The 24,823-nt window shown below is 43.9% G+C and overlaps 2 protein-coding genes across 5 annotated transcripts in view; one reads left to right on the top strand and one right to left on the bottom strand.

Annotated features, from left to right (window-relative positions):
• Window positions 1-8,877, top strand: part of OSTN (osteocrin) — a 101,032-nt gene extending 92,155 nt beyond the window's left edge. For all 4 annotated transcript variants that reach the window (XM_071812646.1, XM_065844973.2, XM_065844974.2 and 1 more), the window contains 4 exons: window positions 1,880-1,978; window positions 4,795-5,012; window positions 7,628-7,724; window positions 8,027-8,877. In XM_071812646.1, coding sequence (XP_071668747.1) covers window positions 1,880-1,978; window positions 4,795-5,012; window positions 7,628-7,712 — 402 coding nt within the window. In that variant the 3' untranslated portion in view covers window positions 7,713-7,724; window positions 8,027-8,877. The remainder of the gene's footprint in view (window positions 1-1,879; window positions 1,979-4,794; window positions 5,013-7,627; window positions 7,725-8,026) is intronic.
• A 3,437-nt stretch (window positions 8,878-12,314) lies between these two features.
• Window positions 12,315-21,522, bottom strand: UTS2B (urotensin 2B). Its single transcript, XM_065845069.2, has 5 exons — window positions 21,374-21,522; window positions 19,018-19,119; window positions 16,040-16,077; window positions 14,630-14,723; window positions 12,315-12,910 (listed from the first exon to the last, which is right to left on the bottom strand). Exons 1-5 carry the CDS (start codon window positions 21,495-21,497, stop codon window positions 12,885-12,887), a joined length of 384 nt encoding a protein of 127 aa, XP_065701141.1. The 5' UTR covers window positions 21,498-21,522; the 3' UTR covers window positions 12,315-12,884.
• Window positions 21,523-24,823: the final 3,301 nt, after the last annotated feature.

Raw genomic sequence — 24,823 nt, 5'->3', positions numbered from 1 at the left:
GTCACAACACTGTATGAAAACTGGCGCAACAGGATCTTGCTGGACCTAGTTTTTCTCCTTTTAGACCAGTGACATTGCTTCTTAGCTACTCATTTCAATGGGAACTAGAGCCAAGCTTTAAGTCCTTACAATTTCCTCTGCTTCTAATTTCACTGGCATCGACTTCTGACCAGTTAATCAAATGTCTTCTGTGTTGCAGGTGCCTTAATGTTTATTTTGATTAGTGTACCAGTTGCTTTTTTTAGCTCTTTGGTCTTTGGGTTGAATGAATACCAGAGCAGACATTAAACCATAATAAACATGTGTTTTTAACCTTGCCATTTATTTTTATGACTCTGTATCCAAATAACAAGGATGTGGTTACCTGTGAAGGTAGTATACTAGTACTTCAAATTTCAATGCACACCCACATACAAAAATATACATTGTAGAGGCCTGCAGCTTTAAACACCCCAAGACAGGCCCTTGTCTGACTTTAATGGTTGTTGTCATTGGCCTGAGAGACAGCAGTACCACCTGGCTTCTTGCTTTGTCCTTGTCCTTTGATTCCAATGAACTCCATCTGCTTCACCCCTACAGATTAACTGGCAGATTTCTTCCTCACTACTGACCCCTCAGGGGCAGTATATAAAAAAAAAGGATATATAATGGAGTAACCAGGTAACAGAAGCACACACAAAATATATTGAAAAGACAAAGGAAGAAATAGTTTCACAAAACAATGGTACAAATGCTCTATCTTTACTTTCTAAAATTGGACCCCAAAGACTTTTGTGGCTTCTCTTTTTTGTAGTGTGGGAAAAAGTACAAAGTCAAATGATTTTTACCATGTATCTTCTGCCTGATCTAATGGCAAATTTTCTATGCAGAGGATAAAACAACTATCATACATCACAGAAATGTTTTTAGACATCCTTTCTATTCCTGCTTTTGCCAAGTAGAGAGTCAGCAAAGCATGGCAGAATCAGGCTTGAATTATACTCATGGGCAGGACCTGGAGACAGAGTAATCAGCAAATTAGCAGATACCTTTGGCACTAGAGGCCCCAGCCTAGTTCTTATTAACATCAGATGAAATATTCCCACCTGGGTGAGTTGGAGGCACATCAGGTTTTAAGAGTTAGATCCAAACAAGGGCTTAAACAATGCAGCCTAAGAAATGGCTAAAGAAACTCCTGCAGCAAGCAGCTTCCCAGTCCTGAGCCTCCCAATGCTTAACCCTCCCTGCATTACTTAAAGGCTCTGCAGCCGTGGCTCGTGGTCAGAACACCAGCAGTCTGAGCAATGCGTTCCCTTGTAAGCTTTTCCCAGGTGTGGGAGCTGGATAACTTTATTCTGGGAGCTGGATTAATTTATTCAAGGATCCCAATAGAATCTTGTAATTTGTAGCTACCGTTAAGTCATGCTGAGAACTGGTGAAATGCATCCTTGCTTTCAAAATGCTGCTGGGGATGTATGTGGTTTCTGTTAGCAGCTGTAGGCACCTATCCAGTATGTGGAGAGGTCAGGGTCAACCTGGGTGACTATGAGCCAAAGTCTCCCTGCTTACAAATGAGTGTCTGGTTCATCTGGTTTTAACACATTTGCATTCATTACTCCTGCCACTGCAAGCACTGGCCCATTGTGCAGAAAGGAATTACAAGATTTACAGGGCTGAGAAGGAGCAGAAAGGAGGGAGCTGATTCTGCACCCAAAGGTGGAGGGGCACTCAGGTGGCACTGTCTGGTTGCTGGATTTTATGCAGTCACTTTGTAAGAGAAAACATATTAACAGCCATGGGAACAGAATCTTCCTTTGCTTTCACTTCTTAAAGACCTTTGGAGTGAGGTTCCTCTAGGAATGCAGCTGTGAAGCCATTAACAGATTGTTCTCCTTTACAGATGCTGCAGTTCCAGCTTGTTGTGGTGCATTTGGCCCTTGTGATTACCCTGCTGCAGTGGCACTCTAGCTCAGTGCTCCTTGCAGAAGCAGCTCCAGAGGTAGGTGAATGTTTCTGGTGCTTGTCACATAACCCAGCTCCTCCTTGGGTTGTTCTTGGCCACAGAATGTGGGAGACACCACAGTATCCAAACAGTGTTGAAAGGCGAATGATAGATATTGATTCTCCAAGGGCAAAGGAGAAGCAGGACAACTTCCCCAGCAAAGAGAAGAATGCAAGTTGCATGGTTCTGGAAGAACAGACAGAAGAAAGTCTCATCCAGATTCGTGCAACCTCTCCTGAAACACCATGGGATTTTCTGTGCGTTAAAACATTGTCCAGTGATGTGCAGGGAGTAAACTCCTCTAACACTGAAGGGAAGGTTTCACTCTTCTTCTTAAAGACAAATAATAGCATGAAAAGTCTACAGCTTTCAGAAGCCAAAAGGAGATCCATGAGAGAAGACCACCTGCACAAAAGTTACAAATTAAAGGACACAGAAGAGTCCAGGAGACTGAAGGAGCAAAGTAACTTGCCTAAGCTTGTGAAGGAAAGCAGAGGATGAAATGGGAGAATTGTCTCACATTTCATCCAGTGCGATATGCAGAGGTTGCACCTGAAAATACTTTCAGTGCGGTCTCTTTTTTTAATGTCATCTTGACATGAAACAGACTTGGCAGGAAAGGTATTTATGTAACGGTTTCATGCTGTAAAAAAATCAAGGCTCTAAAAGTTTAATCAAAGTAGCACTGTTAGGCTGTAGGGTCTTTACACAGGTTTTTAAGATCAGCTGAGAAGTTTGATGCATACTGAAGAATACTGATGCGTCCTTCACCTTGTTCTCTGTCTTGAAGCAAGCATGCCCTAATTATACAAAATAATATTTGTTATAGAAAATAGGGCTTCGGGAAACCACTCCCCACACCAGTGCTGCAGCAGCTGCTGTTCTGATGACACAGAGACCTGGTATTCTGTCTCTATCAATGACAGATTTTTGTGAAAAGTGCATAAGAACGGGACATCTTCAGAGACTTCCTGATCCACAGACTTGTGTTGCACCAGGCTGATGAGTTTTAATTTGTGAAAGAGTTTAAAATTTTGGTACCTGCTATGTCCTCTGGCAATGCATTCTACTCCATCTCTGTGCTGTGGTTAAAAAGTAGCTTCCTATTTTTATTTTAAATCCACCATCTGGTGACTTCACTGGCTGGACTGGAGAGCTCTTTTTCTTGAGGAAAAAATTACCAGTCTTTATTCACCTCTTTGTTGTTCATAAGTTTATAAACCATCCACTGTATCACTGCCCCCACACTCATCCCTTTGCTTATCTGAGAAGTTGTGCTTTTTTCAGTGGTTCACCATAGAAAAACTGTTATCTAAAATGATGATCACAAGTAGACATTTCTTTCCTTTTTGTAATTCTATTGTATCAATTTTAAGACAAAATAAGCAGGGCTGTACAAAGTACTCAAGAGCAGAGGCTGTTTTTTATCTTCCAGTTTCAAGCATTATTGTAGACATTTCTCCCTACTAACCAGAGGGGAGAGTTCATTTTTTAAAGGCATAATTTTGTTGCAAACCTTTATGGAAGTTGTATAACACCGAAAAGGAACAGAGCCTCAGCCTCACGGATGCTTCTTATGAGCCTCAGTGCACTTGAGGCTCATAAAAAATAAAGTTTAAAAAAAAAAAGAATCCTTTATAAAAGCATTAACAGTGCTACATCGTTTGTGTTATTATTGTGGTCATGTGCTCCTCCGTGTAAAAAGATCATAGTTTCATACACTCCATCAGTGATTAGGCCACCTATTGGTAGTGGGAAATGTCACCACCACAACTATGGTGGAGACTGCAGCAGATACCAGCATATTACATCATCCATATGATGGCTTCCTTTACATTTGTACTAAACTCACTGTGTATGAAGATGGATGCTTCTGAACATAGAGGAAAACCTGCTTCAATGCATAAAATTAATGTTTTGGTTAGAAATTCTGATCTAATTTTGTGAAGATCAAGTGGAACAAGAAGTCAAACGTTTCATCCAAAGAGAAAATGATTTGAGCTTGACACCTTTGAGCTTTCATAGAATAGCTGCTGCCCTAGTTTTTTTCTGCTATTTGCAAAGCAAATACTTCACTTTGATTTGTTTCATTTCTCTCTTGATAGACTCCAATATTTTCAGGTGTTCTGGATAGCGAAGTAGAGTTTAGTTTTGAAAAGGTATTAAGCCTAATGTCATAACTAAGGTTCAAAATTCTATGTTGAGTCAACACTGTTCTTTCCTCTTCCCCACATAGTGCTACTGCATAAATTATTTGAACGTCAGTGCTGAGCAAGTTTATCTGGGGATAATTTTTGCATAACAATTAATTTGTCAGCTTTAGATGAAAAAATCTGTATAAGGTTTCATTACTATTTATTAGCATGCATTTAAAAAAATGAAAATTGGTTTGCTGAAAAATAGCAGGATGGATATTAGAGTCTGGCAATGGTGGTCGCTTTTTTAAACAGGATGAAATTACTCAGCTCATGCTATAAGTGATGCTAATCACACTGCTGAGATAGGGATAGTGAGCTGGCCTACAAAAACCAGGCTTTGTGAAGTAATACATTTTTATAATTCCTGCAATAACGCTGAAGGCAAGTTCAATCCTATTAAAAAAGAAATCTCAACCTTTTATGGCAAATTTCTCCGAGTGGAAAGTGGCCGTGTTTCACAGAAAGAACTTTGTTTTAAAACATTGGCCCAGGTTTAGTTTCCTAGTGCTTATGTATTTGTAGGACTGCTGCTGTGACACTGGTTCAAATGGTTTTTTTGTTTGTTTGTTTTTCTGGAACTTGAGCAGCAAGTAAACATCTCCCTTTCTTTTGCAGCCTTTGGAGCCTTCTGCTGCTTTGGGCATGGGAGCACATCCCACTGCCAGTGAAGAGAAGTCAGCCACCAACCTGGCAGCCAAACTGTTCCTTCTTGATGAGCTGGTGTCTCTGGAGAATGAAGTGACTGAGACGAAGAAGAAAAGAAGTTTCCCAGGATTTGGTTCCCCAATCGACAGGATTTCTTCGAGCTCCGTGGATGCTAAAAGCAAAAAGAGGTAGATTCTTAGATGCTTCTACCAGTGATAAAGTTGGAAGAAGGCTGTTGGTAGGTGTTCTGGATACAGATGGGTTAGCTTTAACCACCAGCAGGTTTACTGTTGTGAGGTGCCTCTGATCAGGGGACCAGAATCTGTATAGAAACCATCTCGGTTGCATGGTGTCTAATCCTTCAGCTGTGATGCTGCACTAGTTCATTCACCTCCATAGTGCCATGCAGCTAACAAAGATCATTCAACCATATGCATTTTAGCACATTTCTTTCCACTGTTGTGAAGCAACATGCAGTTTAAAACTGCCTTTTAAATCATGAGATTATTTAAAGCAAAAATATGCCCGAGGTTCAAAAGCAGAGGAGCAGGGCTAGCTACTCCTGGGGTGAAGAGAAGGTATGGTGCTGTGCATATCTGGAAGATGAAGAACATACCATGTAAATGGGCAGACAGTTAATAGAATGGGCTTCAAGAACTCAGCCAACTTATGGTAAACAGGGGTTTAATCAATACAGCGGTACAGCAATACCTTCACAGTATGCATTTGAAGAAAAGTGTGTTTAAAAGGGAGCTAAGCAATGACGCTTGATATGGCTGGGGAGAGCCAGGGAGTTGGGGGCAAAGCTCAAGGGGCTATTTGCTATATCTGAAAGAGCTTAACTGTCTTGTTCCCTTTTTCTGGTAACTGTCTTCTTTTGGATGGAATCCCCAGTGCCACAAAGTATTTAATAACATGCTTAAAGCTTAATCTGGAAGTGGAAAGTATTCACAAGAACCAGTCAACATTACAAGTATTTTTCTTCAAACAGCGTTTTGCAATATTTTCTTGTTTTTCCATTTATCCACCCAGTCTGCTGCGAGGACTTTTTGACTGCAGCCAAAAGTGATTAAAGACAAAATTCTTAAAACCTGTAAAACTATTCTGTTCTGTATATCTCCTCAAGAGATCAGCTCATTCTTTGTTTGCCTTTTTGCATGTTTTCCCTTTTCAGGGGAAGAAATACAAGGTCATTTTTGAAGCTGCAGTGCCTTTTTTGCAGAAGTACATGCTATTCCCAATTTGCCTCTTACTTTTTAGGTGGAAATCTTGCTTTCATTCTATGTGCAATACAAGGGGGGACGGAAGGGGGAAGAAGGAAAAAAAAAAAGAAACCACATGAAAAAGGGAAATTGTGGTGAAAATTGTCCAAGTTTTCTAACAGCTTGTCTCTGAATAATGAGCTCTTGCAAATGAATGATGTGCTGCACAAAATTCCTCCTTTGCCAGCATCATCAGCATAGTTTTCAGTTTTGTGTTGACTTTATCACTTTGGGGGAGCTGATTAGCTTTTGAGTTTAGGATGGACTCATTTATTAGAGCCATCTCAGCTCTCTTGATTGCTGCATTGATAGTCAGATACTACATGGGCTATAGGGCAGATGAGTGCTACCAAACAGCAGAAAGGCTGGGTGTTCAGGTGGAAATGAGCAGTCTGCTACACTTAGAGGAATAAAGGCGAGGACTGAGCACCCTGTCACTGTCCTGTACACAAAGCATAACAGCCCATTCCTGTACCAGCTGAGAGGGTGACCTTTAGAGGCCAGATAATGACTTTTGAAGTGTGAAAGCTGTTAAAGAGATTCAGTCACCTGAAATAATACAGTGTGTGTAGTGCCTGGCAACACAACAGAAACTTTTGAGAAACTGCAGTTGAAATATAAGTCCACTTAACACATTGTTGTGGTACCCACCAGTTAGAGGGGGATCCAGATCCTGATCTTGCTCATCAACATCAGTTTACAATGCAGGGGAAGAGCATGCAAGAAGACATGAGTCTTCAGAAGAGGTAGATCCATAGACAAACAGAGAAAAAGAGGCTCTGGGAGTCTTAGAGAAGTCTATTTTAAATAGACAACATCACTTTGTCCCTAGTAAATGCTGAAATAGGCACAGTCTGGTTTGGAAGGTGGAAGTGGCTGGAGAGGGAGCGGTGACCAAGCTGTTGTGGCTTGGGATGGCCGCAAGAGGGGAAGCTGCTCTGCCTGTCTCCTGCTCCCGTGGGCATGAGGTTACGATTTCCCTCTTTTTTTAACTACAGACGATGGTGGTGTTACAACTAACAATGCAGAACCCCCTCCGTAATCCAGTCTGGGAAATTAATTCACCTTTTTATCAAGTCAGGCTCAGTACAACTCCAGCAGCCCAAGGCTTGCCTCCCACCAGCTTGTGCCTACACCCAGGGAGGAAGGAGTGTTGCCCTTGGCTTTCTTTCCCTGCGGCTTCATGCAACAGTGCTCAATACGTAGGTGTTTGAGGAAGGGACAGAGAGTCTCCTTCCTTTTATGAATAGCAGTTAACCTGAGAATTACTTGTTTGCTACCAAATAAAAGCAGGGATAGTAGATCAACGTCAGCCGTTCTGTAAAACAGGTGCAACTTTTGTCTGTTCTTTTGTAAGACAAGTGAAGCATCTTATTTTTAGACACTCACATCTCTGGCTGCTCCTGCACAGCTGTTCTGCCTCAACAATAAAGTTGTTAGTTGGATGAATGGAGGGATCACAGACGTAGTAACTTTTATTATTCCTATGATGTCTTTCCACAATTCTTTCCCTCCTCCTTTGCTCTTTTTCTCCCACGCAGGAAAGTGGTTGAGCTGCCTAAGAGACGGTTTGGAGTTCCTCTCGATCGGATTGGAGGGAGCCGCCTCGGCAACACCAAGGGTTAGCGGTTCCTGCAAGTAAGCCAAAGCACCCTGGGGGTGGGCAGGCTCAGAGAACCCCCCTACTCTCAGTTGTATAGAGGTACTCAAGTCATGCAAGTAGGCTTAGAAAGGGCCACTTGGGGAGTTACGGCTTCTTATAACATGGATTGTGATTGTCAGTTTAGCTTGAATGCCTTAAATCAGAACTTTGTACTCCCCTACAAGCAAACAAGTATTTCTAATATTTTCCACCTCCTGTAGATCACCTGGCAGTGTTTGTCCACTCTTTGCATTTCTGACGCAGGAAAATCTAATCTTTACTGCTTTTCTTCCTACAGGTGCTTCTGTTCTGAATGACTGATGCTGTCTTGGGAACATTACAGAATTAGAGAAACTGCATCACAGCATGTCTTGTCATTGACTAATGATTCAACACTCAAGGAATTGACCTCCGGCAAAATCTGTTTCACATTGTGTTTTACAAACGTTGTTTTTCCAAATAATAACAAATTTAGTTTAGCGGGTCAGAATGCTGTCACAGTCATGCACAGTGTCACTCAGAGGAGGGAATGGAATATATGTATATAGTTTAATTGCATGGCATTTATTTCTTAAACTTGCAGAGGACTGTTAGATTTTTTTGGATTGAAAATAAAACTTCCAGAGATGCCAACAGCAGTCTATGAAAAGCAGTCAGTTTGCTTTGCACATTTCTTTAAAGAGGGTGTTTGTTTGGTAGATGAAGGGAGGATTTAACAGTTATGGGACAAACCTAGAATTTATTTGAACTGCTGTTTGGGAGCAGATGCCTACTGACTTCACCAGGAGTTAGTCTGATCAAGAACTACGACAAAATCTTAGTATTTGTCCTGATGTTTTTAGTAGTCTTTCTCTTATCTCTGCACCATGTTGTTGGTTTTTTTTCATATGGCAGATCCTGAAATGTGGTGAGACTTCTAGTTTCCTCCTTAAGCTGATGGATACATTTCACTCCTTCCTCTGCATAACATAGGATGGCATCCAAATATGAAGTCATCTACTTCCTAGGCCATCTGCATAATATGCCTTATTTTAGCCTCTTGATGAGCAAAATCAGGCATCCAACTCTAAAAGTTCAAGAATTTCTCACTCTGGCAAAATGTAAACATGTCCTCTTGCTTCGTTCCAGAGTAAAACAGGTTATCTTAAATCCTGTTTCATGCTTTTCACTTTTTTCCAGGTTATAAAATATAGTTGAAAAGAGCTGTTTGCTGACATCTCAACGCTCGGATTCTTAGCTGACGTTTTCTAAACCTCGCATGCTCCTTCTTGGACTTTGGTCAATGTCAGCTAAATTATTTGGATTGTTATTCTTGGGTATAAATCATCCTCAGAATTGCCAACGAAGATCCATTGAGAAAGGGATTGTGCAGGACTAAGAAAACAAAATATTCTTGCCCAATACACCCTGTGTTAGGCAGAGAGTAAGGCCGGAGATATGAATTAAGTGTTAATTTCCTGATCTTATGTGGGGCACAAAGCACTTCGCCATCACTTAGAAAACTGAGGAAAAATACAGTCAGCTACAGGGAAGGAATCAGAAGTCAATGAGTCTTTGAAGTTAAAGCTGTTTCAAGGATTGGGATATTGGGGCAATTGCCCCAGTTCAGTCCATGGTGGGAGATGGGCTCCCACTGAGAAGCACAGGTATCACCCAGTTCATGTCTGAGGGGGGCAGTGCTCAGCCATGCAGGGGCCTTTCCAATTTTCCTCTTGCTGACAGCCGTGCCCTGAGACAAGGGCTGGCCCAGCCACAGAAAGTTTGAAAGAAAGTTTGCTTTTCTTGACATCTCCAGTATAGACCGATGCTGCTGAGAGCAGCTGCACAAACACATCAAGAGGTGGTCCCATCTTTCCCATCAAGCAGAGCCCCCTCTGCTGAGTTAAGTGATCATTCCTCCTGTGGTGGGTGAGCTGTCAGTGCCTGTGTGTGAAGTGAAGCACTGCAGATGCTTTCCAGACCAATCTCTCAAAAGCCATAGGAAGTCCATGTGTGGTCATCTTGGGTTTTTGTTCCCTGCTTGTCCCCTCGTCCTGCTGCTCCTTTTCTGCTTCTAAACTTGCACCTGAGGGCTCTGAGAGCTGCATTCACGGTGTGCATGTAGACTGGCTGACTTGAGACAAGATTTCCTGTCTAAGAGCAAATTTGCAAACGCAGTCCCGGACAAGCCCAGACCCTGTCCTCTGCCGTGCACTGCCACCACCCATCCTGAGCCTGCTCTGCAGTTTTGTAAACAATGATCTTATTTCACTGAGCTCATCCAGACAGTCTGCAGATAATCTGCTTGCAAGGCAGCCGTACATATGTGGCATGGGCAAATTATGGAAGTGATATACACCTGACTGCTCATGCAGCTGTCTGTCAAATGCTGCATGGACAGTCATTGTATGACATATTTTGGGAGACTCTGATCAGAGGAATCCCGTGCTAACACAGTGGCTTCAAAAAGGCGCTGCTGATCAGGAAACTATTTAATAGTTGGCAGGTATTCGCCTGAGCTTCCAAATAAAGAGGGATTTTAAAGCCTGTAGTTGTGTGCAGGAATGTCCTCCATTTGGAGGGTTATATGAAGGCAAAGCAGGCCGGAGGTGTCTGTGGTCATGTTGTTTGGAACAGGGAGCTGGAAGCCTTAGTCCTGCTCTTAGCTCCCACCTCACTGTGTAGGTTACTTTGGAGAATGCAGCAGTCTTTCTGTTCCTCTGCCCCGTCCACCACAGAGCACATTCAGTCCTCCTGTGGCTCAAAAAGCACTCTTTCAAATTCATAAATTGGCAGGTACTCTTTAAAATATGATGATGTCTGACAGGCTGAACACCACAATATGTTTTCATAGGCACTATTAGATAGCCTCAGTCAGCATGCATAGCATGGAGGTCAACAAATATGAAATGAAGATTTACTACAGCATCCGTTGCATGCTAGATTTGCCCCATGCTTCCTATTTGCAAATCCATTCAGATGCCTGTGAGGATTTTCTGCTAATAAATCAATCTGCCATATTAGAATGTCTAAGGGAAAGCCCTTTAATTATTGCCTGTGGATCATTAACTTCAGCAAGAGTGATTGCCCAAGCACGGGCAAGGTGTGAGCAGCCATGATGTGGAGGTGACACCTGAGTAAGAGGAGAGTTTCTGTTCTGCACATTTAGCAGATAGGATGTAGCACACCATGTGGCCTAAAAATCACTGCTGGCAGCGTGGTGCATAGCACTCCAGGGAATTCCTGTGTCTAGAATGACAGCAAGCTGTTAAATAGCCACGGTCCCTGTATTCCTTTTGGTGACTTGCTGATGAGTTGTCACACCAGGTGGGGAAAGCATAGCTACAGCTCACAGGTAACAGATGGAGCCTGCTGTTCCAGCCTTTCTTTGCACTGGGATTTCCTGCGATCTGAAAGCATCTGAGTGCAAGACTAGCTTGGGGCACTCAGGCCAGCTCTTGTAATACATCTGCCTTTCAGCTAGAGCACCTAGCTCTCAAAGGAAGAGAGACTCTGGGCAATAGGCTAGAATTTTTCCTGGACTGGGTGATGTTGAGAGGGTATGTGAAAGTACGTTCCCACCTACCTTTTCACTTGCAGAAAAGCAACAGAAAATATTACATGTGATCTGAATCACTACCAAGGCAATAACAAAAAAATTAATACTAACGGTAAACTGTATTTTGCATGTTATTAGACCTCACTGATATAATCAAGCTGGTTTTATTCCATAGATGCTTTGGCCTGCAATAAGATTAATAGATCTCCCATTAATGAAATACATGCAAGGTACTGCTGTGGTAAGTGTGCATATCTTGCCAGAGCCCAAGGCAATGAATGTAACATGCTAATTACAGCTTTGGGAGAGGTAAAGTTTTGAAGAATATGTAGTATGCAAGCTACAGTTAAACAACATGGCTCGGCAGGGCTGGAGAGACTTTAATTCTAGCCAGAAACAGTCCACACGCTCACAGTGGCTACCAGATTCTGCTCTCGTTTACACCACTGGAAACCTGAAAGTTAACATCAGTGGCTCTAAGATTTATTCTGAATTTACACCTTTGGGAGCATGATCCATTGTTTTTGCAAATATTAATAAATGTAGATAATGTGACTTAAGATGAATATGCATAGGAGCCACTGAGAGACTGTGATCTCTTCATTTTGGATGGGTGCAGACATAATTTTGAAGTAGAAAAAGCCAGCTAGCATCTGCACTGAGCAGCCAGATAAGCCACAAATCTCTTCTCAAAACATCTCTTTGCGGTGAGCAGGCAGAAATCAGTGGGTCTGGTCCAGTCCTATGGGGATAGCAGCCTACACACATCCATAAGGAAGACCCAACTCTCATTCCCAGTTGGGATTAAAAGGAAGAGCCTCTTCCTCAGGCACATTAAAACAGGGCTGTGTTGCCACAGCTAGGTATTTAATGGGAGCCTTTTTTCTCTTGTATACTTCACATGAACTATTAAGGTAACAGGAACCTACATCATGGTAAATGTCCTGCCCCTTGGACCTCTGCAAGAGGTGAGAAAGAAAACAGCATGTGCTTCTGTGCAACAGAAAATCTTTATTGGAACGATATCCAAAGGATCCAGACTTCCATGCTTGCCCTCCCCCAAACCTACTGTGTATGCTGATGGGACACAAGGAGGAACAGCTCTGGCTCAGCAAGCTGAGGCAGACATCCCTGAGCCCTTCACATTACAGCCAGTCTGCCCTCCTGTCCCAGCAGCGAGTGTTTGGTCATCACAGACCTGCTCGTAGGAGGTGATGGGAAGCCCAGACACCACTGTGAGCGATGTCTGTAGATATGGGCAGAGGCCCAAGCTGAGGGGAGTTGAGTTAGCGTTTGGTGTCTTTGAGGATGGTGAGAAGGGGAAGAGTGTACAGTGGCAGCAGGCTGAATGGCACACAGGACAGCAAGGCAAGTTGGGAAGCATCTTCCAAGTAGAAGGTCATGGTAGGTTAAACCTGGAAGGAAGGCACAGGGGATAGCGGTAGTGGTCTACCAGCTCCTGTCGTGATCCCTGTTAGACGTGGCTGTGGTGCGGTCATGGAGGATGGCATCTGAGCTAGCAGCACGATGAGAGAACAGAACAAACTCTTAACACATTAATACCCAGCAAGGCAGTTTGGGGAAGGGCCCATCTTCATCCTCCAGTTCTGGCAAGCCTTCAGATGCAGTATTTCCAAAAGCAAGCTGAGAAGGAATATAAGAAAGGATGTTAGCATTCAAGGGACTTTTGCAGCCTCCCACTCTAACCCTGGAGTGGGTTTCAAAAGCCCCATGTCTTGAGAGACTTTGGGTGCGAAGCCAGCATTGTGGCTTCCGGTCATATCTCAATAACCAGCTTTGACTTCATATAACACTTTTAGCAGGTGTTTCTTTAGATGCTTATAATGTAAATAAGGGATCTAAAAGTTTTTTCCAGGATACTTGATTTATAAGGATTTCCTTTTCCTTTTACTCTACTTCAGCAATATCAGGAATCTTCACTGTTTAGTGGCCAGCAGTTTTGCTGCCTCAGAGGTGTGTGGAGGGTTTTTCACTTGTGGGTGACTAGAAGAGCAAGATACTCACTTGGAAAGACTGGATCTGGTCCTTACAATTTTTTTTTAAAACCCAGTCACTCTGTCACTGCTGGTAACCGTCCTCCAAATAACATTGATTGCTTTGGGATCTTCCAATAAGGATAAGCGAAGGATGTGAATTTTGGTGTTGGAAAAAACAGCTGTTTCACCAGCATGCCCTGTTCTTTGAATCCTGTGTGAGTCTCCTATTGTCAAGTATGAAAATGGGTTTCTACCTAGTTTTTGAAAGCAGGATCTTAGGAGAAAGCTCCTATTGAATCTGCAGTGCTCATGCTGAGACATGAGTTCCTTGCAGACTGGAAGGACTTTAGATGAAAGCAAGATTCTCTGCTTTAATTTCTGGCAGAATCTGATTTAAACCTGGCAGGAGGAAGCAGTTTTATCTACATTTGAACTTTCCAGACTGGTGGGGGCATGAATTTGATTAGCCAAATTAATTACAGCCTCCAGGGTTGCTTATAAATTGCAGATTGTCTAAGGATCACCTGAGCACTTAAGCAAGCTTTGCACAAAGGGATTTCCTTCAGGCTGTCTGGCAGGTTGTCAGCTTGCACATGCCCAGAGCATGTGGGGTAAGGGCAGAACTAGCTCTCTTGGTTTTAGGCCACATTTGTCATCAGTGACTTCTGGTTTACAGCTGCCACTGCTTTGTGGAGGAATCTACTGAAGGCCAGAGTGAATGGCATTGCCCATGTGCTTGCCAGGGGCAGCCTTGCAGGAGCACTGGTGCAATATGCTCCTGAGTCAATGGATACAGACTGGACAAAGCTTGGGGACCTACTGGATCTTAGCTCCCTGCATTCTTGGTTGATTTCCACATCCTTTATAGCTGCTTTTCAACAGCACAGACAAATGCTCCTTTTTTCTCAGTAGGCAGGCATTGACCTTGGCAGGAGGGAATGCATGAGGTCCACATGCCTCATTATGCCTTCAGATATAGCTTTGTGCCCAGAGCAAAGTGAGGGGTGCACTGCAGAGACGTGTTCATACAGAGGTCACCCCCTCCAGGACAGGCACTCATTGCTCACATAACCCCACATTCCTCTCTGAAAAGAGGGTGCAACACTGACTGCCTCCAGTGGGGTCCTAGGTGTGCAGACCTGGGGTATCTACCCTGACAGCAGAGAGTGTTGGACACACAGTCCTTCTCAGAAGCTGCTAAACCAGCCAGCCACTAACAAAAGAGAGACAGGACTACTGGAAATGCTGCCAACCTGTTTTTCAGCATATTTGGGGCATGTTTACTGTCACTGTCTTTGTTGCACAAAGGAAGCCCGGGAGATGAAAGCTGGACAGGATGGCTGCACGGCTTTAATCCAATACCTACCGCGTTTTTTGGGCTGCGTTGCTGAAAGACTTTCCAGGGCATAGGCGACCTCTGACCCTTCCTCAGTTGAGAGCTGATCCTTCAACTTCTCCAGCTGTTTAAGAACAAACACAGCAGTAAACAGTTGCCCCATCATGAGGAGCTCTGCAGTGTGCTGGCGAGCACATGGCAGCTCAGAGGCAGGAGGTACAGACAGCCCGACTGGTAACATCGCTGGCAGTCCTCCTGGAGCAGGACCATTCCAGGAGGATTTGCCTTTGGAGCACTCAGATCTCTTCAAGTTCTCCTCTGTTAAGCTGCTTGTTTGCCCCCCAGGGTGCAAACCCCAGTGGAGAGGAGGCTGTGTAGAAGGATATTGCATGACTAAGTGCCAACTCAGTGCTGGGTCAGGAGGTCTCCAGGTCATCCACTCACTGCAGTAGCGAGCATTGCTTCTGCATTGCTCTGAGCTGTCTCTCTGCTCTTTTCACGCCAGCTGTCGCTAACTTCCCTTTATTATAATGTGGAAAGCCCACAGTATTTCTTCTCCATCTGTAGCTACTCTTTTCTGGTAGACTGAGAACATCTATGGTCATCATCTAAACTTCTGCTCTGGCAGCGTTGCTCCCAGGAAGCCAGAGCTTGATGTTGCTCAGCACTGGAGTGAGAGGCTAGGGTTAGAGCTGGCAGTCTCCTGTCTGACATGCTGCACTGTGGTTTGTCAGTCTGAAGTGAAAAGTGCCAGGTGGAACTTGGCAGGACCTCCAGGATCCACGCAAACAGCTGGACCTGGCCTGAGAAATGGGAAGAAGGGCTTCCACTGCCTGCGGGGTTTGGGGCACAGAGGGGCCATGTCAGGGTTGCTGGACACCTTTCCCTGTTCCGGGGCACTGGGTGCAGGATGGGGGGTCCTCTTGCTATCGGTGTGTGCGCATTGCTCAGCAGAGCAGGGCTCTGTCCCTGGGTAGAGCCTCCCTTACTAGTAAACAGTAAATCGTTCTGGATGATGTGTGCGGTGACTACCCCTCTAACCTCAACCTGTTTTCTAATACAGCCAGCTGACACAGTGCCTAGGAAGGCAGTGTGACCTCCTCTTCTCCCTCCTTTTTCTTCCATGGAGATTTCCTCTGGTGTTTATTTTTTTTTCCTGGCCTGGCCTTCGCTGGCCTTTCATTGGTGGCAGAGGCAAGAGCTGCCTCCGCTTTTATTGCACTACTCTGTAACCTTGCTCTCTTTTTGTCTTTTCCAGCTTGTGCAGCTATTTAGCCCAGGTTCTGCTTTTCTCTTTGTGCAATATATGCTTATATTATAGCAGCAGAATGTAGAGTATCAGGATGCAAAGATGGAAGAATAGGGTATAAAGACAGTATGCACAGTTGTTTATTCATGCAGCAATATGCATATATGTGTCTGTGCATTTGCTCCTCTCACCTGTTCAAGCTCTTCAAATTTTTTTGCCAGCTCCCAGTCTGCAAGAAAGGAGAGAGAAACATCAGTACTTGAATTGCTTCCCAAAGCTCAAATCCAGATCAGTTTCTTTATTTAATCTCCCCAATGGCTGACAAGAAAAGACCTAGTTATCATTTAGTTCCTGTTAGCAGGAACTCCATGGTAGCAGGAACAGAGACAGGAAAGCTGACTTTCTCTGCTGAATTCTATGGGACTTTATCCTAATTCTCCATTATGAGGGAGGCTTCTTTATCATTCACCAGGCTCTAGGGGAATTGGCCCAACAAGGTCACATGCTGTGCAATCCCAGCTCAAGTGAACCTCTTTGCTGATGTTTAATTTTCATCCCGATAACAGCAATTCTCTAATACTGGCTTTTCTGCCACTGTCCTTTCATATGAACTCCTATTGCCTCCTGTAAGTCTTGTTTATTCTCACATCACCCATGTGGGCAGAAGTCAGAAGACATAGATTTAGCCTAGCATAATTTATGTTACTTATAATTCAGCAAACATAAGGGCTGGAAGACTGGAGCAACAGGAAAAGTAACAACAGTGAGCGCATGGGTTTTGCACTTCTAAATGTTGGGGGAGCACAGGGACCTGGGGACCAGCTTCATAGATCAGACTTAGAGATCCCAAGGCTGAGCAGTACTGTACTAGTCAATAAACTATGCAGACGGGCGAATTATCTGCCCTGAGATACCCCATCCAGAGGATGGGGAGACTTAGGTTCCTATGAACAAGACCTAAAACATCCAGCTGAACTGGGAAGGGAAGTAGCAACAGGAAAAGCTGCAGGAAGAGATGTGAGATTTCAATCTCACTCCTCTTGAGGACTCAGGTGCCTTATTTCAGACTCGAACTGATGTAAAAACAGTTGATTTTTTTTAAAAATAAAATAGCTGAAACAAAGGAAAGCACCATGACAAAATGAGCTCAGTCAAAACTGAGTATCTGGACTACAGCAGTTCTCCTGGAAGGGACATGCAAAGTGATCAGCTGGTTTTAAGGGACAGCTTGAGAAAAGTGCACTAAAAAAAGGCAGAAGAGCCAGGAAAGAGCTAAAGAATTTCTCTGCTGAGCCCCACAAGAAAGCCAAAAAACAGCCCTGGAGCTGTCTCCTTTGTCTGCTGCTAATGTGGCAGCAGGCGTTGGTCTGCATCTCCAAGGGGATTTAAGACATAATTCCCTCTGATTTCAGATGAGACTTCAGCTCACAGACACATCCCCAGACTTGGACTTTTTCTCTTTTCTCTCTTTTTTTTTTTTTTAACGTTTGAAGCTGAGCAGGAGTGTGCCAAGAAGGAGCCGACTGCCTTCTCAGTTTCTTCTTTGAGGAGAAAACAATTTGGTTGAAAAATCCTGAATATTTTCTGACAGATATTTATCCAACATAAAACTCAGCAGTTTCTAAGCAAATCCATTGTATCACGTCTCAGTTTGAGAGACAATCTGGGGATGGGGATGTGCTGGGAGTCAGGAGATCGGGGATCTGTTCCTGGCACTGCCTGCAATGACCTCAGACAGATTCCTCTTCAGCAGGTCTTTACATATCTATAAGGTAGAGGCAGCCAGACCTGCATATCTACAAGTGAAAAGTGCCACTTAAGAGATTATTATTATTATTATTCACATTTTTACTTCTTTCATAGTTTCAAGTGCCTATTTTGGCTTGACTTTCTGCAAACCGTAAGCTTGGCCAATGACTGCTATGAATAGAAAATGAACAACGGTTGAAATTTGGAACAGATTATCTCAAGCAGGGGGGAGGAAGTTAATTTATGGATGAAGCCTTGAGAAACTGCCTGCTGTAAATCCTCTGTCTGTGCTCTGCTCAGAGATTCATTATATTCAATTGTCTGGCATAAAATGCAGCCTTTCCTCTAGGAGGAATAAGTGCAATAATCCATAAACCGATCATAAATATGTTATTTCTTGAATACATCCCCTTTGCAGGAAGAATGCCTTTGTTAGAATAAGGACTTGATTTATTTGTGTTTGTTTATTTGTCTCAGGACTGTTTAGCCACTGCCTCACTGCATTAACAAGTGGCTGGGGAAGAGCACTGAGTGATTTTGACAAATGGATTTTCATGACAACATTGTTGCTGGGCCCTGTTCTTGGCTGTTTTCACAGTGAAAAGCAGCTTCCTGCTCCAAGACCACCACTCATGGCTCAAACCCTCCCCTGCAATGGCCGTGGGAATAGCTGACCCCTGTAATCCATACGGCTTGTGATCCCTGTGTGTAGTGTCATGGAAAGCCCACGTTTCTCTTCAGCAGGTCTGAGTTTAGAGGCTGTTGCTACATGTGGGTGGCTATAAATTTGGTGCCTGTTCACAGATGCCTGTTTTTGGCCTCTCTGCTGTGTGAGAAAAGCCCATTGTCTCACCCTCTTACAGCCACATCAGGGGCTCAGGCTCAGGAGCTCCCAGTTCTGTTGTCCCAACCTACACCTGACCCCAAAGAATCTCAGCCCTGTGCTCTCTGCAAAAGCTCGATGCCACCCCACTGCCCTTTGTGCTCACAAGATGCTGCTGTTTTTAGCATGCCAGCAAGACACTGAGCTGTATCTGAAAAGCCTGTGGGGCTGTATGGGGTGTGGGTGGAGAGGGGACTCCCAAGGCTGGCCCATGCCCATACAACATCTCAGGGATAGCAGGGGCACAGAGACTTAGCAGCATCTCTTCTTCTTATCAGTTATATACACACACACGCTCCCTTGGCAGCTCAGTGTTAAGTGAGGATCTAGGGTGCATGGCTTTGAGCAGCTTTATGTCACATTGCAAAAGCAGGTCCAGGAGCCCCTTGATGCAGGACACCTGGCACTAATCACGTGTAAGCACCATACCAGGTACTTCCACTTTCTGAACAGTCGGTATTTCCGAGGAACATGAGGAGCAGGCTCCTGTGCAAACACAGATTCAAGAAGCTGAGATTGCCTATTCCCTTCACTTACCGATATTTTCTGGTCTCCGCCATGCAAGCTTCTTATTAAGCAGCAGAGTCAGCAGGGTGTCCTCATGATTTGTGTCTCCTCTCTCTGGAAGCACTCGGTTCTCTGTAGCACATAAAACACAACTCTCTTGATTTCTAATGACAAAAAGGATGGACCATCCAGCCCCCAACGTTAAAACAAAAATTAAGAAGTGGAAGGAAAATGTCTCCTTGTCAGCACCTTGTCACAGTGAAAGGAGCTCAGGGAAGAGGAAGGTGTATAAGCACCAGATAAAATGTCCAGACAGTGAGGGCTGCTCAGTGAAAGGGTGCAGGATGGAGGAGCCTTTCCTGCCAGCTCCGGCTGCTGGCCGGTCTCACTGCAGCCTCATCAGCATGGCTGGTTGCAGGGAGCTGGAGACACCACCTTGATTTAGACAGTCCCGACCTCTTCTGCAAGGTGGATGTGTCAGGTGCCTCTGCAAACGCAGACAGCAACGCACGAGACCCCCTCTTGTCAAAATCGCAGTTGCTTCCCTCCGCACCCCACCCCATCCATGTTCCCAGGGCCAACAGAGGTGGGAACTTGCTCCTCCTGAGGGCTGATGTGTGGATACTATCGATGAAAAGTCCTGCAGCCCCACAGCCTATTCTTGTGCTCATTCAGCCTTGGGGCTCCTCTGTCTAATTGTCAGTGGTATTAGAGGATTCTTCCTGAACAGAGCCAAAGTGTGGAGGAGTTTAAAGCAGAGCCTCTTTATCCCCGAGGAAGCCTCTTAGAGTAGCTGTAAACCACACAGAATTTCTTTTTCCAGGAAAAACCTCCCCAAGCTGTTGTCCTAAAGCAGTTGTGCCTCTCTATGAGGCCCCTTTAGGGAACTTTCTCAGTGGTTTTGCTTTAGTGGTTGTGGCTATGACCTCAAATGAATGGTTGTGAAGGTCAAAGCTTCAGCAGAAACCAATGGACACATGGGCTGGGACTGATCAGAGCCCTGAAGGCTCTGAGACCCTTGCAGCTCTGCTGAACACATTTCCAGGATCATCTGAAACTTTAATGTTGCATCTATTTTTGAGAATGACAGAATGGGAACCAAACTTTACAGGGAGAATGGCCATTCTCCAAAATCTTTGGTCCGAACATCCCTGCCCCAAACTCAGACCCTAAAAAGCCCTAGAAGATGCCTACAGAATCCATGGAAAATGTGAAGAAATTATGCAGAAAGGCTTATTTTCTCTTCTTCCAGTATCTTTAGGACATCTGCTCAAGAAATTTAGAAAGGAGAAAATGGTCCTGTATAGCCATCAACCCTACATAGCTGTGATGGGATGAATGCAATTATTTTTGATACACAGGAGACAAAACATTGTACCAGATGAGCCTCAAGGATGCTCAACAGTATGTGGGAACCAGCTCCATTAGCCAAATTCATGTATATCTGCAGAAGCAAATGAGCCCTGGCCAAAAAGATGCTCCAAGTATTTGGAGCGACTCAACCCTGCTTCCCGCTGTGGCTGAAGCTGCTGGTCCTGATTGTCATCTCAATAATAGAAATAAACTCGAGGGACTTAGCAGAGCTACACGCTGTGTAAAACTTGCAGTTAGCGTGGAGTGCTATAAACCTCGTTCCTCAGTCTGAAAGACAGTTATGATTTTAAAATAGCTACTTTTAGTCATTTGGGGGATTTGCTACAGAAAAAAAAAACCCTATAAACACTCTAGTAAAAACTAAACAGAAGCAGTATTTAGATAAAGTGGCCTCAGGAATGTTTTGGTTGTCATTACAAAAATAAATAGGTGATATAAGAAGAAAAATAATATGAAAAGCAATGTTATTTTCAAGCCTATATTTAGTTTTTTCTTTCCTACTGCCAAGTCTCTTTAAGAAAGAAGATTAATGATTGACATTTCCTTGCAGAATAAGTTCAAGCTAAGACTAATTTAAATTATAGGAGAAGAACATATAAAAAGAAGTTTTGTGGAAAAAAAAGTTGAGCAGCACCCTACTACTGACATTTATGAGCTGTCACATCTCATATGGTGCATACTGGAATTGCTACTCTCTGATATTTTAATGTTTTTCCTTGGAAATTTTCTTCTGGGAGAAAAAGAGCCACCCTTACCAGATTTCACCAGATCTGGTATTTTTACTGATTATCAGAATGCGTCATACAACCAGCTGCAGACCAGACAAACAGCTTTAGCTTATGCTAATATGAGCAAATCTTTAGGTAACACCCATGTTAATTGATGGTTTAGTATAGCTCAAGGTTCTTTTTCTTTTCATGGATGAGCAAGTGTTGCATGGCCATGACAAGTAGCAAAGCAAAGCAAAAAGATAACCACCTACCTGTGTCTTGTAGTCTGTATTCCAGCTTACCTTGTAGTAGAAAAGGCTCTCCATGTGTAGATGGGACATACACAATCATGGTCAAGATGGTTAGCACTCCAAGGGACAGCTGGACAGACCACATCTTCTCCAGGTTCCCACCACCCAAAAGCATTCTTCCTTCAGGCACAGTGGAGGACTTCAATGCAACCCAGAGTCAGATGAGCTCACTTTTAAGAGGGAGTGGATGTGCCGTGATTGCAAATGGCCTTTGGAGGAGGGGAGAAAAATATCTCGAGATATAATTCAACCTGTCAATATGATTCACTCCTTTGGGAGTGGACAGAACAACCCAGTAACAGACGTCAGATGGAACCTGTTCAATATATCTCGTATCAGACTGATCTAATGAATTCTGATGTTCCCACAGGCATGTACTGTCCATGCATGTCAATGTACATTCTATAGGTACATACATAAATATATTTTTTTCAGGGCTGCTGCTTTAATGGAGTTCAGACATGAGGACTCCCACATCAGCAAAGAAGATTTGCCTAACGTACAAGTTACCGTATGTCACCAGTTTGGACAGAATCAGGTTAATGGGTTTTTGTAATTTATCATCTCACTTCCTAGTGCCTATATTAATTAATGTCGGACATAATGAGTGCTGAAGTGGTGGAAAACAGACGGGGAGAGTTATTTTCATTTAACTGATCAGAGGATGTTGAATGTGTCTCACTCGCTGTGACTTACGGCTTTGTCAACGGGAAAGGCATCACACCCTATTTTGGGATTGAGTCTGAGTGGGGGAGTGCAGATTTGGCAGCAGATACGGAATACATCAAGGATGGACAACTGTCTTCAGTTTTTTCTTGGGAAAGGAAAGAAGTGGAAGGTCAGATGCTGGTTCTGGCTGCACAGCCATATTTAATTAGTATAGAGCAAAGTACTGAGGCACATTGCACATATTCCATGTTGTCTCAGATCATGACTACATCTTGATTTGGCTTCTATTCATTGCCTGTCCGTTACTATTGATCAGGGGCCTGCTACTAGTTTCCTATTGCAACTTTGCAATAGAAAATGTGATAGTTACCGCACTAAACTTTGTTCTTCACTTCTGCTGCTTCTGCAGAACTGAATCATCTGTGCTAAGCTTTGGCCAAGCTCTGACTTGTACATACACTCCTAGTGACTCACCTCGTGTACTTTTTTGACACTACATCATGCCCAATTGCCAGACACAGCTTCATCTGATGGTACTTGCACTTCATCTTTACTGAAAGATTTCCATGTTTGGGCTTTTGGCTTCTGGTCCCCAGCTCTCCCTACAACTTGCTGGGCACCTTGGATAGCTTGGCCTTTTAATATCCCTTCTAACATTTACTATTTACTAAAAACTGAGGTGGGAGAAGCTCAGATTTTTTGCAAAAAGTGCCTATGAAAATGAATGTGATACTTCCATTAAGGAATACTTTTCTACTGAGGAAATATGCCAAAATTTTCCCTGCAGACATAATATGTACAAATAAACTAAACTTGTCTTTTCTATCAGTCTTGTGAACCAGTGATCAGCCAGCTGAAGTACTTACCTTTCCTTCTTCAAAAAGTTCTGTTTGGGCTGAAGAAACTTTTCCAGCCACCTCTGTTTCCCTAAGCTGCCCATTTCAAACTGGTCAGTCATGAGCAGCCCTCAGGAAGGAGAGGCAATAACTTGATGAGCACCACCTTGCACAAGTGTCCAGGGTGGACAATAGTAGCTCTGACTGAAAACCATATTCTTAAGGGAAGATCAGGTCTGGTTTTACTTGGTATTAAAGGACTTTCCAGCTCCTTACTAGTCTGCCCTGAGATGCATTGCGGAATCATGTTTGCCTTGATATAGGTGGTGTTTTTTCCCACCTCATCTAAGCCTGTGCAGAATCTATAAATCTCGAACTGTTTTTTCCTACCCTTGGCTTTGAGGCATCATGGGCTATTGGCAGCCTCTCTCAAGAAGATGAGCTTTTCCCTGGGATTTCCTCTTTCACTGTGGAGAAACTGCAGTTCTGGGTGACAGCAACTGAAAGCAACTCAGGTAGATATAAGAGTGTGCGAGTCCTTTCAGCTGAGGGCCTTACTGAAGGTGAAGGACTGCCATTCTATATTTCCATAGTAGAAGGGAGTTTGCTGGATGCTGTGAGGGGATGGACACTCTCAGTGTGTGTGTGAATAGATGCCTGACAGCTGCTGCCAGATGCTAGTGGACTTAATGCATTTGTTGCAGTTATGAGATAGTTGATTTGCAGTGCTGGGCTTCTGCAAGACATCCACCTGGAAAATTCCTTTGCTCTTAGCCCATTTGTCTAGGTGCTGGAAATAGTACTAAATTTTATTGTCCTTACATATTTTATTCTAAGTAGAAAAACAACACAGTCTCCGTGTTACTTCACCCAGTAATAACATCATGTACATCATCCACTGAACACTTGTGTCAAGAGCTCAAATACAGGGAAAAGATGAAGTTGGGAGCTCCATCTCTACCTCCCACAGTCCTAGTCTGTCTAAGCCTCTTCATGTAGAAGTTAGTCTCCTCGTAAAGCTATGCAGACTTCAGGTAACCAAACATGATCAAACTGGAAAATCGACAAGGGAGGACAAAGCCAACCAGTTCAGTGGACAAGAATGGAGAAGACTTGGCCTAAGCAGACCTCACTAAACTCAGCTGCACCAGCTCTGAGTGTGAGAGCTGAGTACGTGTGTCAGGGCTCTTTAGGTTGTTAATGCTTTTGAGCAGCCTCAGCTGGGGCATCTACCCACCCTCTCTGTCCATAGGCTGAGGAGCCCCATTTAAGCTCAGCCTTGGAACCCTTCTGTTTTGACCTGAGCTAAGTTGGAGGAATGCTGGTCTGCAGCTCAGCTGTATCTTTGCCTGGCCACGGTCCTTACCGATCTGGATCCAGACATGCAGATTGACTTCCTGGCTTGTCCTCAGACATGTTCCATTATCCTGTTTCCCCGCAAATAAGACAGGGTCTTATATTGATTTTTGCTCCAAAAGATGTTTACTTTTTTACATGTATAGCTGCCTGGGTATTATTTAAATTGATTGTTTTTTAATGAACTGTAACTAGGGCTTATTTTTTGAGAAGTGCTTATATTTTGAGCATCCTGAAAAATCATGTTAGGGCTTATTTTCAGGGTAGAGCTTATTTTTGGGAAAACAGGGCAGTGTGGACCTGTCTAGTGTTCACTGGGATGTTTGACCCTGGTTGCTGACACCGAGCCTCATTCTGACTAGTGGACTGACATCCAGCTTGACCCTGGATCCTCCTCATCATCGTGGACTTTGCTCATTGTTGGGACTCTTGACTGAACCTGGCTGCTGTCTCTGGGCCCGCCCTGCTTGCACACCTTGGGATGGGTCCGTGTCCTGCTGGCAGCGTCACTGCAGCTCGGCTCCCTGTTCCCTAGGGAGCAGCTGGCCCTTGCTGCTCTGGGACATCATCTTCCTCGAAA

Source organism: Patagioenas fasciata, chromosome 9 (genome assembly GCF_037038585.1).
Source record: "Patagioenas fasciata isolate bPatFas1 chromosome 9, bPatFas1.hap1, whole genome shotgun sequence".
Lineage (NCBI taxonomy): Eukaryota > Metazoa > Chordata > Aves > Columbiformes > Columbidae > Patagioenas > Patagioenas fasciata.
The sequence above is the reverse complement of the archived record's forward strand: the minus strand, read 5'-3'. Positions and strand labels throughout refer to the sequence as shown.